We start from the raw sequence: 25023 nt of genomic DNA on the forward strand, positions 1-25023 counted from the left end.
CCAAAAGTTGAATTTAGTTGATAGTTGCATTTTTCTTGAGTTAGACCACGTTGAAAGTCATCATTTTCATAGCTCGAAAATTTTCGCGAGTTAAATCCATATTACAGTGAATGAAAACTCCGTATATGCATCATTTCCATGTAAATACTCGATAATATGAAACAGAAACATAGAAATCGATCTGATGGGCCTTTTGCCGTCAGATACATTTCGCATATTAGGCATTCGAATTACTGCTTTGGGAAATTCTACTCTCTTCCGGCCAAAATGATTGGACCTCCACCGATTTTAATTTCTCGATCAACATTCAAAAATTGGGTTGATTGAGCAAGCAATCAACCAATATGCATGGTTCTCGATAATGTCGAATATCTGTCTACACGGAGACCACACACACAGACCCTCGCAGGCATGATTGGGTATAAATTCATGTTATGCAATTTTAGTGTGCCCAACTCTGTTTCAATTGAAGGGTACGATTGTACACTGTTTCTTATTGTTATTGATTTTCGTCGACTTCTCCACTTTTTATATTGTTTCTCTTTTCCACTGATATTATCACACTTCAGTTGAAAGAATAGGCACTTCTTTTCTAGATATGCGCTTGGTTCAATTTTTATCTATCACAGAAGTCTCTGTGATTATATTATAAAGGGTGTTTTTTTTTAGAGCTATAGAACTTTAAATTGCAATCAAACAACGATGGATTATTCGATTGACATGAATTTTATTTATCCACAAGATAATCTTGTGGCATTACATTTCAAATATGATTTCTGGCATATGACTGCCACGGCTGGCTCGGATGTAGTCCAATCTGGACGTCCAATTTTCGATTTGTGGCCGTAAATCGGCAATAACACGGCGAATGTTGTCTTCCAAATGGTCAAGGGTTTGTGGCTTATCCGCATAGACCAATGAGTTTACATAGCCCCACAGAAAGTAGTCTAGCGGTGTTAAATCACAAGATCTTGGAGGCCAATTCACAGGTCCAAAACGTGAAATTAGTCGGTCACCAAACGCGTCTTTCAATAAATCGATTGTGGCACGAGCTGTGTGACATGTTGCGCCGTCTTATTGGAACCACAGCTCCTGGACATCATGGTTGTTCAATTCAGGAATGAAAAAGTTAGTAATCATGGCTCTATACCGATCACCATTGACTGTAACGTTCTGGCCATCATCGTTTTTGAAGAAGTACGGACCAATGATTCCACCAGCCCATAAAGCGCACCAAACAGTCAGTTTTTCTGGATGTAACGGTGTTTCGACATACACTTGAGGATTAGCTTCACTCCAAATGCGGCAGTTTTGTTTGTTGACGTAGCCATTCAACCAGAAGTGCGCTTCATCGCTAAACAAAATAAAATGGACGTAGTGCGCGATACGTATTCGGCACAGAACCATTATTTTCGAAAAAAAATACACTGATTGAAAGCGTTGTTCAGGCGTGAGTTCATTTATGATGAATTGCCAAATCAAACTGAGAATAAATCACTTAACAGCTGTTAAATCGGTCTCCATCTTGAACAGTAATGCCAACTTAAATTTATATACCTCGAAAAAAAAACACCCGTTAGTTTATTTATATTATATCATGTAAGCGATCAAAAATATTCATTGCTTTAGTTTCGAAACAATCCTTCTACTGTTACGTAAATAATCGTTAAAATTTAAATACTAACCTATGAGTAGGTTAACCAGAAACCTTTAGACTGAAGAAGTTGCAAGAGCGAGCTAAATCTTAGATCCGAATTGGAATCACATTATTATTTTTAACATTTCTACTCTGAAATTGACAAGACCTAAGTCTACAACATAAATCCTTGGAAGTCCTCAAGAAAATTGATAAAATATGATGCCACTTACCTTGAAGGAAAGGTACCAATTTACACATAACTTCTCCGAATACAAAATCCCGCAGGAGAGCACCAATCAAAGTGAATGGCATGCAGAGAACTCCTAGTAGTAGATCTGATACAGCTAAATTGAGCAAAAACAAATTCGTTATCGTCCTCATTCGTTGATTTCGAATCTGAAATTTGAAAAATTAGAATTACAGTGAGATTTCTGTTACAATCATAAAATTCGATAGAAAATTTTGGAAGGTCTGTTTGTCTATTACAAGATTGGTTTCCCTGAAAAAGCTTATAGGGAACAACTATCCTGTCAGTGATTTCTTTATAGTTTGTGTCCCCGAAAAAATCCAACTATGTATGAGAGATTAGGGGATCTTCATGCCATAAATCCTTTAGTTGTCAATTATTTGTATATTTTATGAGATAGAAGAAAATAATGAACCATATTGTAAAGTTCTCATGAAGAATCAATAGAACCCCTCAGCAATCTGTAATCCCTTCGTTCAAAGTCTGTTGGAAATTCTCCTCTAACACAGAATCAAGTCGAATATAGGCCACCTCACTCACATTTTTTGCTTACATGCTTTTAGAACTCTTTTCTCTTTAGGAACTTCAATAATGAATAAAGTAATTCTCGAGAGTTCAAAGCTTATGAAAATTAAAGTTATGATAGCGACAAGCTTCGTTGCCTCGTCCCTTAGACATCTAATTTATTTTGTCATTGATTCTACTACCATCGGTTGATGGATTTCGATCGCGTCTTCTCCAGAAACCACAACATCATGAATTCGTAGCTTTTGGTATATATGGTGTTGCCAAATAAGTCCAAAAATTTGTAAGGGTGACCTAAGGCCTTTCCTTGAGAATTTACTCGTTTTCAAAAATGAGAAGAAACTATTTAATTTTTTTTTTTTGAAGTTGCTGAGTTCGATTTTGTGAATATGTTTAATCAATGAACAGGCTATGTATATGAACTATTAAACGAGACAAAATTTCTCTATTTGAAAATATGAGCTGAAAATAACAATTCATTTCAAAAATTTTCAACTCTTGTGTTGTTTAAAAAAGTAAATGAAATACCTACAATATTGTGAATAAACTTCATAGACCTGCCCTTTCTTCAACTTTTAGTAATTTCAAATTAAAATTATATTTTGTCAGAGAAAGTTTGATTTCAAAACATTGATTCCAGTGTTTTGCATTTTGTGATATTCAATGAAATATCTGAAGCAAAACAAGGAAATGAAGTTTAAACGTGGTGAAATGAGCACCAAAGACGGCGAACGCAGTGAACGCCCAAAAGAGGCTGTCATCGACGAAAAAACCAAAAAAGTTCCCAAAATAATTTTGAATGACCGTTGAGTGAAGTTGATCGTAATAGCAGACATTGTGAAGATATCATCTGAACGTGTACATCATATCATTCTCGAATATTCGTACATGAGAAAGCTGTGTGCTAAAGGGTGCCGCGCGAGCTCACAATCGAACAAAAGCAACAACGTGTAAATGATTCTGAGCAGTGTTGGAAGCTGTTTAAGTGCAATAAGCCTGAATTTTTGCGTTGATATGTGACAATGGATGAAACATGGCTCCATCATTTCACTCCGCAGTCCAATCGACAGTCAGCACACGATGCACCGAATCCAAAGCGAGGAAAAACACAACAGTCAGCTTGCAAGGTTATGGCATCAGTATTCTGGGATGCGCAAGGTATAATATTCATTGATTACCTCCAAACGGGCCAGATCATCAACATCGAATATTATATAGCGTTATCGGATCGTTTGAAGGATGAAATCGTTAAGAAACGTCCCCATTTGAAGAGAAAAAAGGTGATGTTCCATCAAGACAATGCGCCGTGTCTCAAATCACTTGCAACAATGGCAAAATTGCAGGAATTAGGGCTTCGAATTGCTTCTGTATCCACCGCATTCGCCAGATCTGGCCCCCAGCGACTTTTTCCTGTTCTTAGACCTCAAAATAATGCTCGCTGGAAAGAAATTTGGCGCCAATGAAGAAGTAATCACTGAAACTGAGGCCTATTTTGAAGCGAAAGACAAATCGTACTACAAAAATGGTATCGAAAAGTCGCTTCAATCGCTGAATCGCCCTCGAAGGCAACTATGTTAAAAATAAAATCGAATTTCGCCAAAAAAATTTGTTTTACTATGGAAAACCGGGGACTTTTCAATGGCCTGTTATATGAACTTATTAAAGACACGAAATTTCTCTATTTGAAAATATGAGCTGAAAATAACAATTCATTTCAAAAATTTTCAACTCTTGTGTTGTTCATAAAAGTAATAGTTTCCTAATAAAATACCTACAACATCGTGAATGAACTTTGAACTTCTGTAAATGTTATCGAAAAATTTAGTAGGTGTCATTCACGTTTTTTAAATTAGTAGACCTGCCATTTCTTCAACTTTCAGCAATTTCAAATCAAAATAATATCGAGGAAAAACCTGAAAACTTTTATATACACGAAAGACTCCTTTCATTTCGCTAGAATGATTTACCTGAAAACTTTCATACTTATTCGATGACACCCTGTATTGTCGACACAATTTGGAATTGCAAGTGGAAATTGAAAACATACAGTTGAATTTGAGAGGCTAAAGAAAGTGAAAGTTTCAAAATGCTGGAAAAAATACAAATGATTCACTTCAAAGATGGCAGCAAAGCATGGCACTGGGCAGAGATTTAATTTCAAAACATCAATCCCAGTTTTTTGCATGTTGTGATATTGAATCAAACATCTGATGCAAAGGAAGGAAATAATATTCTCCCGAACCTGACCTGATTCTCCTTGGGAAATCATCTACCTCTCCTGGAAATTAGATTTCTGTGCAGATTGTGTTCGAGGACCCAAACGGACGATGCTTCTGCATATTTGTAGGTCCATTAGGGTTGTAACAGCAGACACATTAAATCAAATTGACGTATGTACTTGGTAATGATAATGTAATTTTCAATTCGAATAATGAAATAGCTTTGGACGAATTATTTTAATTAACAAAAGCGTTTTTCTCATTAAAGGTTTCATTTTGATATAAAAAGTAAACTTTAGGAGAAATCAATGAATGTTCATTTAATGTTAATTTCATTCAATTGTGATTTGATAATTTGCCTTTAACGATGGAAAACGATATCAGCCAAATGACCACCTCAGCGACTGTTGGACTACCATATCATTTTCATGAAATATTCCAAGACCAATTCGCACCTGTTTGTCCTCGATAACTTCACATCTTTAAAATTTTAAATCCATTGTGGAGCACTGGCTTATACCTCATCTTCCATATAGCCCAAAAAAAAATCTAAAGATATTAAATCACAAGATCTCGGTGGCCAAATGTGAGCAATAACACGACCAGGAAACTTTTTCTTGCGAAAATTCGATTGTTTCGTTGGTCGTGTCATGTGTGGTATGTGTAGCCACATGAAATTGAAGTCATTCACATCAATATCTTTCAATTTCGACCATAATATTTATCATAGCTCGGTAACGCAATCCATTCACTGTAAGAAATGCACCAGCCTTATTTCAAAATAGGGTGAGCAAGATTTTCAGTTTTTCTTGAGCGACGTACACGGTTTCTATTCTTCATAACACTAATTCGTCTCAACTTCTCAAATTTTTCCATCACGTGGAACAACCGATGACACTAGCAGAGCAAAAGTTGCCAAACCTTGGATTTCAGCAGGTAGATACAGAAAATAATAAATATTCTGCTTATTATAAATTCGACAATCAGGAGAAATATCGGATCCTACTATTCAAATTTGCATATTTAAGCGTAAACCACCCAAATGAATATATTTCATGCAATAATATACAGGGTGGCCACTTTTTCAATGGGATTGTATTGGTAACTTTTAAACCATAAGAGTTAGAAGTTTGGTCAAATGGAGAAAAAGTTGCATGCATAGAAGCATCATCAAACAGTTCAAACAAATCGAGATTATCATGGCCGGTTATTGAGATATCATAAAAAAAGTAAATTCTGTCATTTTGATTTTTCTTTTTTTCCCACTTTATTTCAAATATTATCAAAAAATGTTACAGGAATTTTTTATTCGACAGTAAATTGTTCTCAATTTGACGTAATCAGATTTCGTATCCAACGTTTCGTGCTCTCTGGGCCACCCACAACCTCATTTTTTTCAATACGGACCTGTATATTTTATGACCCTTTTCGGAATAACTTTCAACGCTGAATTCAACGATATATCATACAATGTCATTCAAAGTTGATTTTCAGGTGATTTTGACCCTTATCCAAATTTCTTTGGGTCGGATCTGTATTACATTTCGTTACCTTTAGTTTGATTAACAACAAGCAATACATTTCGATGAGAAAATCAACTTACTCATCTTGAACTGAATGGAACATATCAGAATCAAATCAAGAAACAAGTAATAATTATTTACATATTTCAATTCATAATAATTAAACGAATTGTCGAAATGTCCACCATTTTGCAAAATGCACTTAACGGTTCTGGAACCCATACTTCTTATACATTTGCTTATTTCGTCTTCTTGAATATCTTCCAATACATTCTCAATCTTCTCGCGAGAAATCACCATTGTTGGATTTGTCATTTGTTCCAGAATCGAACTTTATTTTGATATCACTACAATATAAGTTTTGAAGGCTTGGTATTCAAATTTAAAATCATTGTCTCTTGACTATTTTATTAACAGAAGTTTTTGATAAATTGCATTCACTACAGATCCGACCCAAAGAAATTTGGATAAGAGTCAAAATCACCTGAAAAATAACTTTGAATGACATTGTATGATATATCGATGAATTCAGCGTTAAAAGTTATTTCGAAAAGTGTCATAAAATATACAGGTCCGTATTGAAAAAAATGAGGTTGAGGGTGGCCCAGAGAGCACGAAACGTTGGATACGAAATCTGATTACGTCAAATTGAGAACAATTTACTGTCGAATAAAAAATTCCTGTAACATTTTTTGATAATATTTGAAATAAAGTGGAAAAAAGAGAAAAATCAAAATGACAGAATTTACTTTTTTTATGATATCTCAATAACCGGCCCTGATAATCTCGATTTGTTTGAACTGCTTGATAATGCTTCTATGCATGCAACTTTTTCTCCATTTGACCAACCTTCTAAGTCTTATGGTTTAAAAGTTACCAATACAATCCCATTGAAAAATTGGCCACCCTGTATATACCTACATTCATAACGATAAAGTAGAATTGTGGATTTGAAAATATATCACAATCCTATAATGTAACCATGTTGGGGACATGTAAGAATTGCGTTTATTCCCTCTATCTATGTTTATTACTCTATATATTCTTTCATGTGACCTTCACTCTGGGTGTTTCAATTTCGAGCGAGAACCTTATAAGTTCAATATTGTATATCACAAGGCAGCAAACTCCAGCCGCATTACGCTCAGTCGAAAACTTTCGAAGGTGTAGGTTATCACTCTTTTTATGACATTTAGCCGACTTCTAGGCGTTCGCACTTTTTTTCAGAAAGCGAAAAGACGCCTAATGGAAGATATACTGTTGGAATTCTGAACTGAAAAAGCTGTCTCGAGGTATGCTCTCTTGACTAATATTTGTCGTTTTCAACTACCTTTAAAAACTCAATTTAGGTTCATGGTGCGTAGTTCATTGAAATAAGAAAAAGTTTACAAAGATATCGTCCGCTTGTAGCTCAATGAATTCAATCTGAAGTGCCATTTCTCTTGCTCCAAATTCATTTCGAAAGGAGACATGTATAGTTGGAATCCAAGTTCGCATAAACGAAAATCCTCAATTCACGATGTGAATTCAGTGTTCAATGAAGACAATTCCTGGGCTAGAGTATTTTTGTTGAATTTTTTATGAGCAGTCAGGGTAGGAAAATGACATGTAGTTCCATCAAGAATCTGATTTTCCCACAACCGAAATTCGCTTTCGAAGGACCTGATGGCACTAGCAAATTGTCCTTGTTTCTGCATATTTGAATTCAATTTCTTCAAGTAACTGATAATATCGACCAAAAATGCCAAATTAGATAACCATGTGTTGTCCATACCTAGTTTGCTCTTCATTTCCGTTAATGTTTTTACTTCCTCTCTCGGTTCATACGAGTAAAATCTCTTCAACACTTTGCCTTACTGATCCAGCAAAATCAAGAGGTGAAAAAATAAATTGGTGGCCAACAAATTTCAATTCGCTGGTTGCAGGTTGCTCATGCCTGATGTAGGGCAAGAGAAGACATTATAGCCAACGATACATCTTGACATGTCCTATTACTTGAATGAAGAAAGTAGATGCGGTCATTTGAACAATTTCCTTTCCAATACCGCTTTGAGGTAAGGGCGGTACACGTAGACGTATTTGACAGGATCAGTCTAGACTATCTGAATTCTCAGTTAATATTTGTTAAGAAATGGATCGAGTCGAACCATATCGTTCGAGACAATTTCTGGATCAAAATTCGATATGTACAAACAGCGTAAATGGAATGATATAAACTATTGCTCAAGTAAAACATATCTGTTACCGTTGCCAAGTTTCTGTGGGAAACTATGAAAGCTATCCGCCTGGAAGTTGGTTGAGAAAGTGAATTGATGGCTCTTCTACCTACATACAAACTGATTTATTTCCTAAATTTCATACGCACATTAGGTGAAACTTCAAGCGATATATATGATGTCTGCTCCACTCTGCTAGAAGCATATTCAACAATCATCTTCTCTCTCCAACGAAATACCTACGAAAGCTGAACCAAAAGGAGCCACAGAGGAACAGTTGTTGTTAATATTTATGGAAATTTATTTTTTTTCAATTTCTACCAAATATATACCGAATCAATAAGTTGGATACCTATGAATGTTCAATTGAATGGATATTCTCTCTGGAAAATTGAATTTTTTTTTTAACTTTCTTCATTCCATCCAATAAAAAATCAATCTCTATAGAAAGAAATATATTCGATATTTGAGTATCTCGATACACATCTGTATTCCAACATTTATCCATTATTTGAATTCCAATTTTGACTTGTTATTTCGTCTCGAAAGGTAGGGATAAAAGAGCATCAAATATATTATTTATCCACGAAGTGACTCAAAATGGCGCAGGTGCCGGTTACAAAAATATCAATTTTTGATTAATTACAATCTTTGAACAATTAATTCAGAAGGAACAGTATGAAAAATAATTATTTCTTCTTGAATTTCATGTTTTTTATAAGATCAGCTTGAAATTCTGCGAAGGGCTTCAGATTAATACTTCATATTATCATTGAAAATCTCAAACGTGTGGGTCTTTTTCGATATATTTCTTTGACTTGTTTTTGCTCGAGCAATCAACCTAAAATTCTGCAGGCTATTTGAAATTGTCGTTCAACATTCAAATGCGAATATTTATCGCTATCGAAATTGCAGGAAAAAAATGTTTGAACAAATATACACCTACTACTAACTGACAAAGAAACTGCAACACCCTGAAGGAGCTGTTTAAATTTTAAATTGTTTTTGGTGAAACATAGATAATATAGCAAGAATGATTGAAATTTGTAGAAAAAAACCAAGGGTTCACAATTCTTTTAATAAATGTCTTAATTATGTGTTTGTACACCGCAATATCTATACACTCCCCAACACGTTTCGGCATTGATGCAATAAGATGGTCTATTTCTTCTTGAGGGATACTATCCCAAGCTACCTGTACTTCATGTCTCAATGCCACCAAAGTCCATGGGGACTGGGGTAAATTTCCAAGCCTTCTACCCATGATGTCCCAAACATGCCCTATGGGCGAAAGATCGGGGGATCTGGGCGGCCAAGACAAAAAATTCACATGGGTTGCTTCGAATGAGTTTAAACTAACTCTAGCAACAGAAGGTCGGGTAGACAGACCCAATTTGCATTTGACCTTCAAAAATTACAGACGTTCGAACGAGATGGTTAAACGATCAGTTAGGTGGAAAAGGTCTCAAATAAATAAACGTTCGCAAAAAAGCTTCTGACCCGGCTTCAAATTTACTTTATTGGAGTTTTTACGCTGCTTGAGGGAATTTGAAATTGTATAGGAATGAATCGATTGCTGTGCGATATAATTTTGTTCATTCATTCGTGCCTACGCATATTCAAATTTGGTGTAGATCCCTCCGAAACTTTCGCTTCAATGTTAAATAATTTTCAACACAAGCCGTTGTTGCTGGTTGTCAAACCAACGGCAATCTGAATATTCATTAAATCCACGGTAAATTGACCATATACTAACAAGAGGGGTAGGACTCAATTAATCTCAAAGAGAATAATGCGATTTTACAAATATGTATGCGCGCAAATCCACATAATTACAACAACAATGATCATCGAGATTAAAAAAAAAGCACATTCAAAATTAATTGATCGCAACAACAATATGCTTTAGCAGAATAACAAATTCAAAAACGTGATTTTGGTTAATTATTTCCAACGATAGAACTTTGGAATTGTCCGCGGCAATAATAATTTAGTTCCTCTGAAATGTTCACACTTTTCGAATATGTGAAATCTGAAATTTGAATGAAAAAATCCATTAGCAGTTTTCGCACCTTTCTATGAAATCTATTGGTAGATTTTGCTAGTTTCAGAAATATCTTTCCAAGCTTGGCCAAAATGGCCAAGAATTTTTCATCAACGCCAGCATCTTCAGCTCCTGTTGAAAGACAATTTTCCAGAGCTGCTATTACCATTACAAAAACTAGGAATAGGTTAGGCGACAAATCTATAAGATGCCTCATGTGTCTTAGATCCTGGATGAAAAATTATGAAATCAAACAAAGGCTGGAGGTTTCTCAATAATAAGAAACTTTAATATATTTTATTTTGTTATGATTTACAGTGATTTAATTTTTGTTTCTATTTCAAAAAAATTCCTATTTTCAGTTCTTTTATACAATAGGTTTAATAAATAAAACTGTTTTTTGCAAAGTTTTTTATCATTCCATCATTTTTTCTTATTGATGTGACACTTCACAATAAAACTGCTAAAAATCAAGTAGCTTGATATGATTAATGTTCTTGATAAATAAATACTTGACTTGAGATTGAAAAACTACTACTTGACTTGAGCTGGATTGGAAATTAAGTCAAGCTCAAACCAAGTAGCTTGAAAATCAAGCCAAGTCGTGAATCTCACATCATAAGGTTCGACAGAGTGATCGCAAATCCGTATACACATCGGAGACACCTAAAAGCTCAAACTTTCTTGAGCAGGGAATGATCCCAAACGAGTATATTGAATGTTTTCTAATTTAATTCTCCTAGGTCTCTGTAAGACATTTCAGGATCTCAAAGGTATAGCTGGCACCGAACATTCCTTCAAGCAGACTGAGGATTGTCGAAACTTTTGACGTTGCGTATTTATAAATCAACTTCCTACGTAATCTAGATTAATTTTCTCTCTACGGGTTCTCGAACTCAGTTGTTAGCATCAAACGTGAAAACTTTCGATGAATTACACCTGTAGATGGAAAGTTTTTTCGTGTAGTAGATCAGCACTCTTTTCATTATGAATGAAACTGTGAGGTTTTTTTTCTCAGAGAATCATAAGCAGCCTCATCGGAAAATTTATGTTCGAATTTCAAACAAGCAAGGCGTTGGAGTATTATACAATTCATGCAAAACAGTGAATTCGACCCTTTTTATGATCTATTTTCAGATTTTCTTAGGATTTGTATAGAGATAGGAGGAAATAATTCATAATGTAAAATTTGCATTGTTTTTCGAACACCATCATATAGTCGGTATGTCTGCAATTTTCGAATTCTGAGGCAGAAACAGCATTAAATGATAAGAGTATTTTTTTTAGAGCTATAGAACTTTAAATTGCAACAAAACAACGATGGATTATTCGATTGACATGAATTTTATTTATCCGCAAGGTTATCTTGTGGCATTACATTTTAAATATGATTTCTGGCATATGACCGCCACGGCTGGCTCGGATGTAGTCCAATCTGGACGTCCAATTTTCGATGACTTTTTCCAACATTTGTGATCCTATATCGGCAATAACACGGCGAATGTTGTGTTCCAAATGGTCAAGGGTTTGTGGCTTATCCGCATAGACCAATGACTTTACATAGCCCCACAGAAAGTAGTCTAGCGGTGTTAAATCACAAGATCTTGGAGGCCAATTCACAGGTCCAAAACGTGAAATTAGGCGGTCACCAAACGTGTCTTTCAATAAATCGATTGTGGCACGAGCTGTGTAACATGTTGCGCCGTCTTGTTGGAACCACAGCTCCTGGACATCATGGTTGTTCAATTCAGGAATGAAAAAGTTAGTAATCATGGCTCTATACCGATCACCATTGACTGTAACGTCCTGGCCATCATCGTTTTTGAAGAAGTACGGACCAATGATTCCACAAGCCTATAAAGCGCACCAAACAGTCAGTTTTTCTGGATGTAACGGTGTTTCACATACACTTGAGGATTAGCTTCACTCCAAATGCGGCAGTTTTGTTTGTTGACATAGCCATTCAACCAGAAGTGCGCTTCATCGCTAAACAAAATAAAATGGACGTAGTGCGCGATACGTATTCCTCACAGAACCATTATTTTTTAAATAAAATTGCACTATTTGTAAGCGTTGCGTAGGCGTGAGTCTATTTATCATAAATTGCCAAACCAAACTGAGAATAAATCACTTGACAGCTGTTAAATCGGTCGCCATCTTGAACAGTAATGCCAACTTAAAGTTATATACCTCGAAAAAAAAACACCCGTTACTTGAAATTTAAAGAGATTTCTCAACAAAAAGGAGACTTTACTCTCGATTATGAAACTGACCCTTAATAGGGGTTCCGTAAATATGGCCGTTCGGATAATTTTTTCCCTATAATTCGACAGAGAGGTTCGTGTAGATCTTAAATAACTGTTCAAGTCTCATTTGAAACTTTATGTTGATTGTTTCTCCAGAGCCATAGAAAATTTGACCAGAATAGCCGTATCACAAGATCTGACTAGGTTTGAAATGTCAGTCATTGTTTTTCTTGACTTCTATCCACTATTTGTCAACACATTCCATAACAACTATTGAAGGTCACTCATATAACATATCATTATAGACCAAATGGCTCAAAAAAATAGAAAAATTCAAATCCAACTCACCAAAGTCAAAATAACCAGAGTGTTTCCCACAACTGCCAACATAAAAATAACGGAGTATAAAGGAATCTGGACCTTTCCAGTCTCATACCAGGTTGGTGTGGAACTTTTTGGTCTCGTTATGGTTCTTGATGTGCTGAATGAATTCCAACCGAAATTATCTGTCCAATTCGATGGGAAAGGAACAGTGAAGTTCTCCATATTGAAACACTTCAACACTCTTTTACGTATTGTGAAAACCACGAACAGATTTAACCTCGTGAATCACTATCACTATTTACTTCTTGAAGGCGACATTCATTCTGGAAAAAAAAATTGAAAAAATGAAAATTTGAATGAAGATCACTTACAAAGATTGGGGAATGAAATTTTATGATATATTCATTATAGTATAATATGATTGAGAAATAGATCAATGTTGAATTTAAAATATTAATATTGTTCACACAAATAACATCACTGTTTTTAGAGTTATTGAACATAGTCTTTAATTCCTTCCATAACAGATGTACAAGGTCACCAAATTCAGAATTTTTCATTTTATTGGGGTAATAACTGAATCGTTGATAAAATGAGAGTCCCTTTGCAGTGAATATTCTGGAAAGAGTTATTCGTATAAGGTGTGTGAATAAGTCTTTCCCGTTTTTTTTCAAATTTTGAGCCTTTATTGTGAAAAAATGGTTACAAATGAATTATTGAAAGTATTGGCCATCGCTAGCTACAACTTTTCCCCATCTTTCTGGCAACATACGAATCCCGTTGCGAAAAAATTCGACCGGTTTGGCCTCTATCCAGTCATCCACCCATTTTTTGGCTTCCTCGTAGGAATGGAAGTGCTGGTCAGCCAGGCCATGCGTCATCGATCTGAAGAGATGGTAATCAGACGGCGCAATGTCTGGACTATACAGCGGGTGGGGTAGGACTTCCCATTTGAGCGTTTCTAAGTATGTTTTCACCGGCTGTGCAACATGTGGGCGAGCATTGTCATGTTGCAAAATAACTTTGTCGTGCCTGTCGGAGTATTGTGGCCGTTTTTCTCGCAGTGCGCGGCTCAAACGCATCAATTGTCGTCGATAGACCTCGCCTGTGGTCCTTTCATTCGGTTTCAGAAGCTCATAGTAAACCACACCTAGCTGGTCCCACCATATACAGAGCATGAGCTTGGCGCCATGAATATTTGGCTTGGCCGTCGATGATGATGCATGGCCGGGTAGTCCCCATGATTTTCTTCGCTTCTGATTATCGTAACGGATCCACTTTTCATCGCCAGTCACGATACGATGCAGAAAACCCTTTCTTTTATGTCGCTGAAGCAGCTATTCGCAAGAGAAAAAACGCCGTTCGACGTCTCTCAGCTTCAGTTCGTACGGCACCCAATTTCCTTGCTTTTGGATCATTCCCATGGCTTTCAAACGCTTGGAAATGGTTGTTCGGTCAACTCCCAATGCTTCAGCAAGTTCTTCTTGCGTTTGACACGAATCTTCATCAAGCAAAGTTGCCAATTCTTGATCTTCAAAGATTTGCGGCCGCCCGGAACGCTCCTTGTCTTCCACGTCGAAATCGCCACTTTTGAAGCGTCGAAACCATCCGCGAACACTTGAATCATCGACACAACCTTCTCCATAAGCTTCCTGAAGCAACCGATGCGCTTTGGCAGCAGATTTCTTCAAATTGAACCAATAAAGTGAAACTTGACAAATGACGTCGACTCGGCTCAAATTTCGACATTTTCACGATTTCAAAAATTTATGATGCCAAAAAATTTCAACTAATGTGTTAGTGTGGAATTGTTGACAGATGAATAAGCTTTGATTATGACATATGTAACCATTAAATACTCGCACAGTATTGGTGGCGCCATCTCTTACAAAAAACGGGAAAGACTTATTCACACACCTGAATATCAATACATGAAAATCGATCGAAAAATTATCACTAGATCGCATTTTTCCTACTGACTTAGGGCCATTTGCACCATTTGCCTAAAAATTGATTAAAATTTAAACGTCGATTAATTTCTGATTTCTCTTAAGAAATCGTAGAGTAATCAACGTTTAAATTTTTGATCAATGTTTAGGCAAATGGTGCAACTGGCCCTAAGAAGCCTGTATTACTGATTAGATTTTGTTTAAGATAATTCTGGCAACTTGAACTCGGAAACGTAAAAAATTGCCATATTTCCATGGAAATGACTGAAAACACTTTCCATTTCTTTCCGTAAGAGGCGCTCTATAATAAAATGATCCTATTTCCATGGAAACGACAGAGGAATTTGAAGTGAACATTCTAAGAAACGATGCGGAAATCGAGTGAGGTACCTACCGGCAATCTCCTTGAAATATAAGAAATCTGGCCTCTTCTAAAGTCGCCAGTTATCTCAAATTTTTTCAAGAGTGAGTAGGTATATACTTCTTAGGACTTACTCAGATGAAATTTAATTCGTTGAAGTTTCTGGTAGAGACATTGAAAGATTCAGTATATTTTGCCATTCGGAATTTAAAACCCGAAAGGTCTAAATTGTCCGATTAATATTGGATCGACACTGAGGCTTGTTGAATAATAAGGACATATTTTTGGATCATTGTCATTGTCTACGTGGATTTCGATTGAATAGTTATTTATAATACAAGTGCAGAAGGCATTGATATTCTTCCACGAGTTCAAAAACGAGCCACGAAGTGGCGAGTTTTGGAATGAACGAGTGGTAGAATGAGCCTTCTGTACGAGTATTATACATTATTTTCTCTAATTCATTGCATTTTCATTGAAATTAATGAAATATTTCCATAAATATAATTTAGTGATTTTTGCATTGAAAAATGTTGGTTGGCAGAACTGATTTCTTTAAGGCAAATTGATGAATTGACAGATAAAGCCGTGGCGGAAAGTTCGGATTACCAACATAGAATAATAAAATATAACCATGAAAACTGTGCGTTTCTGATATATTCTCGCACGATTTTGTTCTACAAGATGTGGAAGAATGAACGGAATAACCACAGAATTAGAGAAACATTTTTATGCAACGTTTTCGCAATAATAATCATACTAAAAAGACCTTCCCAGTACGCAATTTCCAATTTATATATTTATGATCACAACGAAAAGAACGTTGTCTAGTGAGAATGGCGTGATATGAAAAGTTCTCATAACTTCATGTTATTTATTTTTGAAAAGGAAAAAGTTTGGCGATTTTATTTCTTATAGAAATTGTTACGGTTTACATTTGAAGAAACAAAAGTTTGTATTATAACTTCAAAACTAGTGGCAAAAAAAAAATTATTAAACCAATGGATACTACTAAAAAATGCCTGTAGGATGTCTTTGTTTCATGTTAATAGCACCAATAATGAAGAAGTTATGAGAAATTTTCATTTCATGCCATTTTCCAATTTTCTCTTATAGCTTGAAAACAGTCGTACCTATATGGTTAAGGAATGATTAATTCTATCAAAAATCAAACCCGAACATGTGCCATTCATTTTTTTCTAGCTCAAAGGGATTCTGATATCCCTTAACTAGACAACAAATTTGGGACACCCCATACAACATAGATTCAATTTGAATATATAAGTAGGCCCTAAGGTTTGAATGGAAACAACTCTTCAACATTCTGATTTTAAAATGTGTATATATGGCTGAACGAGAATTTCAATAAGCCATTACCACTTTGGGTTTATCTGCCGTTACTAAGGGCAACGACCATCAAATATTATTTCGTTGAATATGTAACTCCTTCCAAGTTCTTTTTGCGTAGGTTTGTACAAAAGCGTCTTTTTTGTGGCTTGTAACATTTTTTCTGATAGATATGGGTGTACTTTATGCAGACATATTTCATTCATTATAATTCAAGCATAAGTTTGAGTTTGAGGAATTAATTAATATAATTTCGTGCAACTGCATTGTTTAGGAATTATACAGGGTGTTCCTTAAATGGAGGTAAAATATATTGTAAGTATTAATGAAAACGTTCACGTACTGGCGATATTGAGTGATATTGAGTGGCCACCCAGATCACCTGATCTGACTCAACTGGATTCTATGGGATCACTTGAAATCCAAGGTTTACGCTTCCCAGCCTGAGTCTATAGATGATTTGCGAACTCAAATCAAATTACACCAGAAATCTTGATTACCGTACACTAACGTTTTCAGCAAAACTAACATTACTGCATGGAAGTGAATGGTGCCTATTGCCAGCTTTTGATAAACTAATCACAAAAGTAAGTACTCTTCCACTATTTTACTTGTCATTTCGTTATGGATGGGAATTTTAAAGCGAAATTTCAGGATCAGATAGTACCCAATAAAATCTTCAAATTGAGGTATCGCAACCTCCGATCACTATTCAAAATCAAGGGGATGTACTCACCACCGTTAGAAGTTTAAAGTTCAGAAGGGGTTATACTACTACCACTCTTCTTTTAAATGTAGCAGATGAGATCCTGCGCTCTTTGGATAGTGGACATGCTTCAATTCTTACCATGTTAGATTTTGCAAAGGCGTTTGATACCCTAGACCATGAGTTTCTTTGTGCTAAATTAAGCTATTACGGTTTTGATGAATCTTCTTTGAGATTTTTAAGGTCTTATCTCTTTGGTAGATATCAGTGCGTTAAATTACGTGATGCATTTTCGGAGTACTGCCTGATAACTTCGGATGTTCCTCAAGGTTCCATTCTTGGTCCTCTGCTATTCCTTGTATATATAGCTGATATGTATAAGGTTGTTAAGTTTGTTGACATCTATTTTTATTGCCATGACACTCAGGTTCATCTATCTTTCCTCCCCTCTGCCATTTCTATAGCTGTCAGACGGTTAAATGAAGACTTATCAAGCATTGTGCAGTATTGCAGAAGGAACAATCTAAGAATAAACGTTAAAAAATGTTTCTATATACCCTTCTTTCCAAGAACGTTTCATGCGGAGGTTGAGGTTATAATAGGTGTTGAAAATATTTCATCCTCCTCCTCCTGCTGTAGGAACCTTGGTATATTTTTCGATTGTCGACTGAGATTTAGGGAGCATGTCTCGATGCTGTTGAGAAATTCTTTTCTCTAATTCTGTGGTTATTCCGTTCATTCTTCCACATCTTGTAGAACAAAATCGTGCGAGAATATATCAGAAACGCACAGTTTTCATGGTTATATTTTATTATTCTATGTTGGCACTCCGAACTTTCCGCTACGGCTTTATCTGTCAATTCATCAAATTGCCTTAAAGAAATCAGTTCTGCCAACCAACATTTTTCAATGCAAAAATCACTAAATTATATTTATGGAAATATTTCATTAATTTCAATGAAAATGCAATGAATTAGAGAATAGTTATTTATAATACTCGTACAGAAGGCATTGATATTCTTCCACGAGTTCAAAATTCAAAAACGAGCCACGAAGTGGCGAGTTTTGGAATGAACGAGTGGTAGAATGAGCCTTCTGTACGAGTATTATACATTATTTTCTCTAATTCTTTGCATTTTCATTACAATTAATGAAATATTTCCATAAATATAATTTAGTGATTTTTGCATTGAAAAATGTTGGTTGGCAGAACTGATTTCTTTAAGGCAATTTGATGAATTGACAGATAAAGCCGTAGCGGAAAGTTCGGAGTGCCAACATAGAATAATATAATATAACCATGAAAACTGTGCGTTTCTGATATATTCTCGCACGATTTTGTTCTACAAGATATGGAAGAATGAACGGAATAACCACAGAATTAGAGAAAATAATGTATAATACTCGTACAGAAGGCTCATTCTACCACTCGTTCATTCCAAAACTCGCCACTTCGTGGCTCGTTTTTGAATTTTGAACTCGTGGAAGAATATCAATGCCTTCTGCACTTGTATTATAAATAACTATTCTGGCACGTCGTATCTCTGCGAAACTCTTGTGCTGTCCTAGCTGAGCTATGGATTAACAGTTTTCTATCCTTGCCTAGATTCCATCGAGAGATATAGGTTACAAAAAGTGCAGAATTCGTGCTGCCGCCACGTTTTAGGTTTGAGAAAATACGATTTTGTAGATGAGTTTCATTTTTGGTGATATTCATGGTGTATATCATTTATGTTATATTTCCTTTCATTCATTTTGTTTTTTTCTTTATTTCTATTTTGTTGGAGGTTGAGTGGATTAGCTTTCGCTAAACTTCGCCCCTAGAATTTTCCAAATAAAGACTCTATTATTATTGAGTTACGGGGATGCGAAGAGCGGAAAAGTTGTTCTCCCTCGAATCAGATATTGAGGGACCCGAGCGATTTTCCACATTTCCATTTTAAAGCCGGAAAATCGAGGTATTTAGTTTTCATTGGAACACACTGTAGGTATATACTGACCGTCATATAATTGTGACGATTTCACGAAAAATCAACAAATGAATAACCATTAACAAAGTTTCTCGAACAATGTGCACAATTCAGACTGAACTGATGTTAGAAATTCAGAATGGGTGTGCTATATTAATTCTCCAGTTATTATACATTCATGTACATTAAGTCACATACGGACATTTACACATTCTTTGTTCTAATACATAACCGAAGTTATAACAAAGCCCTGTAGGGTGAAGTCGACCCAGCAGCAGGCTGATATTTGGGCCTTTCTCTATCACATCCGTTCAAATCTGAACACGAAACGTTCTCGTAATTGCTACAATGCAATTTTCGTATTTTTATTGGAGAGGTAACTTTGCGCTGTGTGGATAAAATTGGTTCTTTGACAGCAGTATTGAATCAGCCTGACAGGAATAATACAATAAATATAGAACACGTGTAAGTGTATACCGATGACGAATGCAAAAATCACCAATGGGAAAACAAGGGGCACAAAAACGTACGTGGCCGTGCTCATAGTGCAATGAAAGTAATAATCTTGAAAGCGATAATAAAGTCATGAACTATCAAATGGTCCAATTATTTACTTGAAAGAAGAGTAAAATGGTTATTGGTTCATTCTTTTTGGAAAATGTTCGATCTTCGTCTTGGCGACAATTCTGAAATTTCAAATTTTGGAATTCTTGATGAGGTAATTACCCCCAGTTCCCCTCTATATTAGGCCAATTGAAAAGTCCCCGGTCTGATGCATAGATGGCGATGCTAGTATTAAATCCATGGAGGATCCGGTTTATTGTTCCCTGTAAATAATTGAGATGGTCAACCAGATGCTTGAAGACCTATTAGTCTCTTCAAGTGCCAAGGGCATGACAAATTCAATGAATTTACAGGGAACGAATGGTTATTGTACATAATGCACAAAGGATGTGTTATTCTTCTGGGTGTCGAAGAAATGTGTCAGGTCGATTGTAAAACTTAAGAGATTTATTGGGGGGTTGATAAGGTTTGAAGACAATACGGTCATACCACATGTGTTTCATATTTTTTCTCAGGCCCTAGTCCTTCTAGAATATTCGATTCCAGGAACCGCGAAGATCTTTGGGGGCGGTACGACAAAAGATTTCATTGGACTAGGAGATGGTAGGTACTTTCCCTTAAGGGTGTGGTCAAACCGAGACAGGGTAGTTCCAATCGACAGAGAACACAGTTCAAAGTTAAGCCGAAGACGGGAACAGTTCAAGTTAAGCCGAAGACGGGAACTGTCAAGATTAAACCAAAGACGGGTACAGACGGTACAGTTTAACTCAAATCAAAGACGAGATAAGTTCGGTCGGTCAACTTAAGACGTAAGACGAAAAGACGGTTCGCGGACTAGATTAAGACGAGTCGCGAACAAGTTAAAGACGAGACGACCGAAATCTTGAAGTACGACGAAGACGTTTCGAGTTATCAATTAAACGTGTTAAAGACGAAATTCAGTACCGTAGTGGGAAACTTGTAATTAAGACATAATTAAGATCTTCCCAATACCGAGTTTGTACTGTATAATTGTGGCTTTGTAAATAGATGTGAATAATTCGAAAGAGTTTAATTATTACAAATCCAACAAAGTCACGGAGAAAAAGACGAAAGGCCAGGTAATCGAATCATACCTCTAGACGATCGATTAACCAAGCCTACATCCATATGATTTTTAGTTTGTACCAAACTTCAAACGATACGTGTCAACATATAACAGCAGTCCGACCAATAGTTTGTGAGAAATTGCGTTGTGAGTGTAGTAACTTTTGTTATTTGAAAAAAGATGGTAAAAAAAATTTCGTGTGCTGACAAAATATTGCTTTTTGAAGGGAAAAAAATTCAGTTGCAGCAAAATCTTGGCTTGATGAAAAGTTTCCGGCGTCTGCACCAGGAAAATCAACAATCATTGGTATGGTAAGTTTAAACGTGGTGAAATCAGCACCGAAGACGGCGAACGCAGTGGACGCCCAAGAGACTGTCACCGACGCAAAAATAAAAAAGTTCACCAAATAATTTTGAATGACCGTAAAGTGAAGGCATTGTGAAGATATCGTCTGAACGTGTACATCATTTCAGTCACGAATATTTGTACATGAGAAAGCTTTGTGAAAAATGGGTGCCGCGCTAGCTCATAATCGATCAAAAGCAACGATTTAATGATTCTGAGCAGTGTTTGAAGCTGTTTAAATGCAATAAACCTGCATTTTTGCGTCGATATGTGACAATGGATGAAACATGGCTCTATCATTTCACTCCGGAGTCCAATCGACAGTCAGCTGAGTGGACTGCATACAATGAACCGAATCCAAAGCGAGGAAAAACACAGCTGAAAAGGTTATGGCATCAGTATTATGAGATACGCAAAATATAATATTCATTGATTATCTCCAAAAGGGTCTGACCATTAACAGCGATTATTATATAACGTTATTGGATCGTTTATAGGATGAAATCGTTGAAAAACGGCCCTATTTGAACAAAAAAAGGTGCTGTTTCATCAAGAAATTGCGCCGTGCCAAAAATCAATGAAAACAAGGGCAAAATTGCATGAATTAGGCTTCGAATTACTTCTGCATCCACCGTATTCGCCAGATCTGGCCCCCAGCGATTTTTTCTTGTTCTCAAAAGAATGCTCGCTGGTGCGGAATTTAGCGCCAGTGAAGAAGTAATCTTCAAGCAACGACCATGATTGTTAATGATTCTGAGCAGTGTTTGAAGCTGTTTCAGTGCAATAAACCTAAATTTTTGCGTCGATATGTGACAATGGATGAAACATGGCTCCATCATTTCACTCCGGAGTCCATTCGACAGTCAGCTGAGTGGACTGCACACAATGAACCGAATCCAAAACGAGGAAAAACACAACAGTTAGCTGGAAAGGTTATGGGATCAGTATTCTGGGATGCGCAAGGTATAATATTCATTGATTACTTCCAAAAGTCCAGACTATCAACAGCGATTATTATATAGCGTTATTGGGTCGTTTGAGGAATGAAATCGTTAAAAAACGGCCCCATTTGAAAACATTCAATGAAATCAATAGCAAAATTGCATGAATTAGGCTTCGAATTGCTTCTGCATCCACCGTATTCGCCAGATCTGGCCCCCAGCGACTTTTTCCTGTTCTCAGACCTCAAAAGAATGCTCGCTGGAAAGAAATTCAGCGACAATGAAGAAGGAATCGTCGAAACTGAGGCCTATTTTGAAGCGAAAGACAATTCGTACTACAAAAATGGTATCGAAAAGTTGGAAGATCGCTATAATCGCTGTATAATCCTTGAAAGCAACTATGTTGAATAATAAAATCGAATTTTGCCAAAAAAAGTTATTTTACTGTGGTAGACCGAGGAATTTTCAGTTGGCCTGTTATCTGAGCAGTTGGTTTTCAGGGTGGATATCTCAGATTCATCATCTATCACGTCAGGTCTTAGCTTAAATAAATTAAGTGTGCCAGCATCTTTGACCGAACAGAAGTTGAATCTTGAATGCTACAGTTGACTTTTTTAATGAAATTTCCGTAAATATAACCCTACTCTATCCTTCTACTCCCAGCAAAAAAACTAATAACGGAAACTTCTCAACTATAACTCCATAATTATTCAAAATTAATTTCGAACGCAGGAGTTGGAGATCTAATTAATTTGAATCAAGATGAATTTGATTACGTAAATTATGTCGTCAAGTGAATATATATATGCCTACCCAACCTCTTGAAACTTCCCAGGTAGGAAATTCATCGCCTCCCATGCAAAATTTGTGTTAGTTATTTGCCATTTTTTTTTTCAGTAGGTAATGAGTCAAAATTCATATGCCAAATTTCGTAATATCGCTCAAGTGGAATTGAAATTGAGTAATTGAATTCAACCACAAATTCTTCATCACTTCGTCCTTCCTATTCGTTTACTGAATAAAAAAAAAGGATGTACTGTCGTGAAGTTATAAGCTTTTGATCGCTCACTGATTCTTGTTCAGTGTTGCTTGTCAGTTAAATAATAAATATATAGTTTGGTAAAAAACAATTTGCCGAGTATGACAAGACATCTTTTACACTGTGAAATGTTCCCTGTGGCGAAATCTGCTCTAAGCGTCAGGTGCACCTACTAGAGCCGGTCAGAGAGCTTATTGTAAAGTTGGGGCATTGCGCCCAAAAGCTACTGACTTCACTTCAGTGTTCCTCATACTCCCCATACGATTCGCCTTCCTATTTAGAGACAAATTATTATCCTAATTCCTTCTCGACATTACCAAAACTGTGCTTTACAACATCCAACAAATTACAGTGAACAATGATTATATGTAAAGGGTGTTTTTTTTAGAGCTATAGAACTTCAAATTGCAATAAAACAACGATGGATTATTCGATTGACATGAATTTTATTTATCCGCAAGATAATCTTGTGGCATTACATTTTAAATATGATTTCTGGCATATGACCGCCACGGCTGGCTCGGATGTTGTACAATCTGGACGTCCAATTTTCGATTACTTTTTCCAACATTTGTGGCCGTATATCGGCAATAACACGGCGAATGTTGTCTTCCAAATGGTCAAGGGTTTGTGGCTTATCCGAATAGACCAATGACTTTACATAGCCCCGCAGAAAGTAGTCTAGCGGTGTTAAATCACAAGATCTTGGAGGCCAATTCACAGGTCCAAAACGTGAAATTAGGCGGTCACCAAACGTGTCTTTCAATAAATAGATTGTGGCACGAGCTGTGTGACATGTTGCACCGTCTTGTTGGAACCACAGCTCCTGGACATCATGGTTGTTCAATTCAGGAATGAATAGGATTAGTAATCATGGCTCTATACCGATCACCATTGACTGTAACGTTCTGGCCATCATCGTTTTTGAAGAAGTACAGACCAATGATTCCACCAGCCCATAAAGCGCACCAAACAGTCAGTTTTTCTGGATGTAACGTTGTTTCAACATACACTTGAGGATTAGCTTCACTCCAAATGCGGCAGTTTTGTTTGTTGACGTAGCCATTCAACAAAATAAAAAAATGGACGTAGTGCGCGATACGTATTCCGCACAGAACCATTATTTTCGAAATGAAATTGCAATCTCATTTTGGGCCCATTCGACGAATCTACGCCTTACTTGATGATCGTGAGTCTATTCATGATGAATTGCCAAACCAAACTGAGAATAAATCACTTGACAGCTGTTAAATCGGTCGCCATCTTGAACAGTAATGCCAACTTAAAGTTATATACCTCGAAAAAAAACACCCGTTACTATGCAATACATCCTATTTATCCATCAAAAGGATTCGACTAGTTTTCTCCTGAACAAATTCAATTATTCCTTAGTTAATAACATTCATATTACCACAGAGCACTTCCTGATTACAATCAAGGTCAGTTGTTACATTCTCCATTATAAAGAAGCTAGTAAGCAAATGTTCAATTCATAAATTTGGCAATTGCATGAACTTCAATGCTCTAAGTGAGGAAAATTCATTGAATGGAGATTTTTTTTGTATTTTAACAGCGCGCGCGGGTCCAAGTGACTCTTCCATTAACCCATTTCAGGATTGTCTCGCAAACAGCCTTCCAAAATTAAATTATCAACGAAAGAATACCTATTCTGTCATAATTGAGTCATTACTGCAAACAAATGTGCCCATATGAAAACATGCCTTGTTGAAC

At 36.2% G+C, this 25023-nt stretch overlaps 1 protein-coding gene across 1 annotated transcript in view; it reads right to left on the reverse strand.

Moving 5' to 3' along the window:
• Window positions 1-25023, reverse strand: part of LOC123684447 (cholecystokinin receptor-like) — a 128897-nt gene that overhangs the window by 95347 nt on the left and 8527 nt on the right. The window contains exons 2-3 of the mRNA XM_045623719.1: window positions 13008-13306; window positions 1870-2035 (exon numbers count right to left, since the gene is read on the reverse strand). Coding sequence (XP_045479675.1) covers window positions 1870-2035; window positions 13008-13205 — 364 coding nt within the window. The 5' untranslated portion in view covers window positions 13206-13306. The remainder of the gene's footprint in view (window positions 1-1869; window positions 2036-13007; window positions 13307-25023) is intronic.

Source organism: Harmonia axyridis, chromosome 7 (assembly GCF_914767665.1).
Source record: "Harmonia axyridis chromosome 7, icHarAxyr1.1, whole genome shotgun sequence".
In the NCBI taxonomy this organism is placed as follows: Eukaryota; Metazoa; Arthropoda; class Insecta; order Coleoptera; family Coccinellidae; genus Harmonia; species Harmonia axyridis.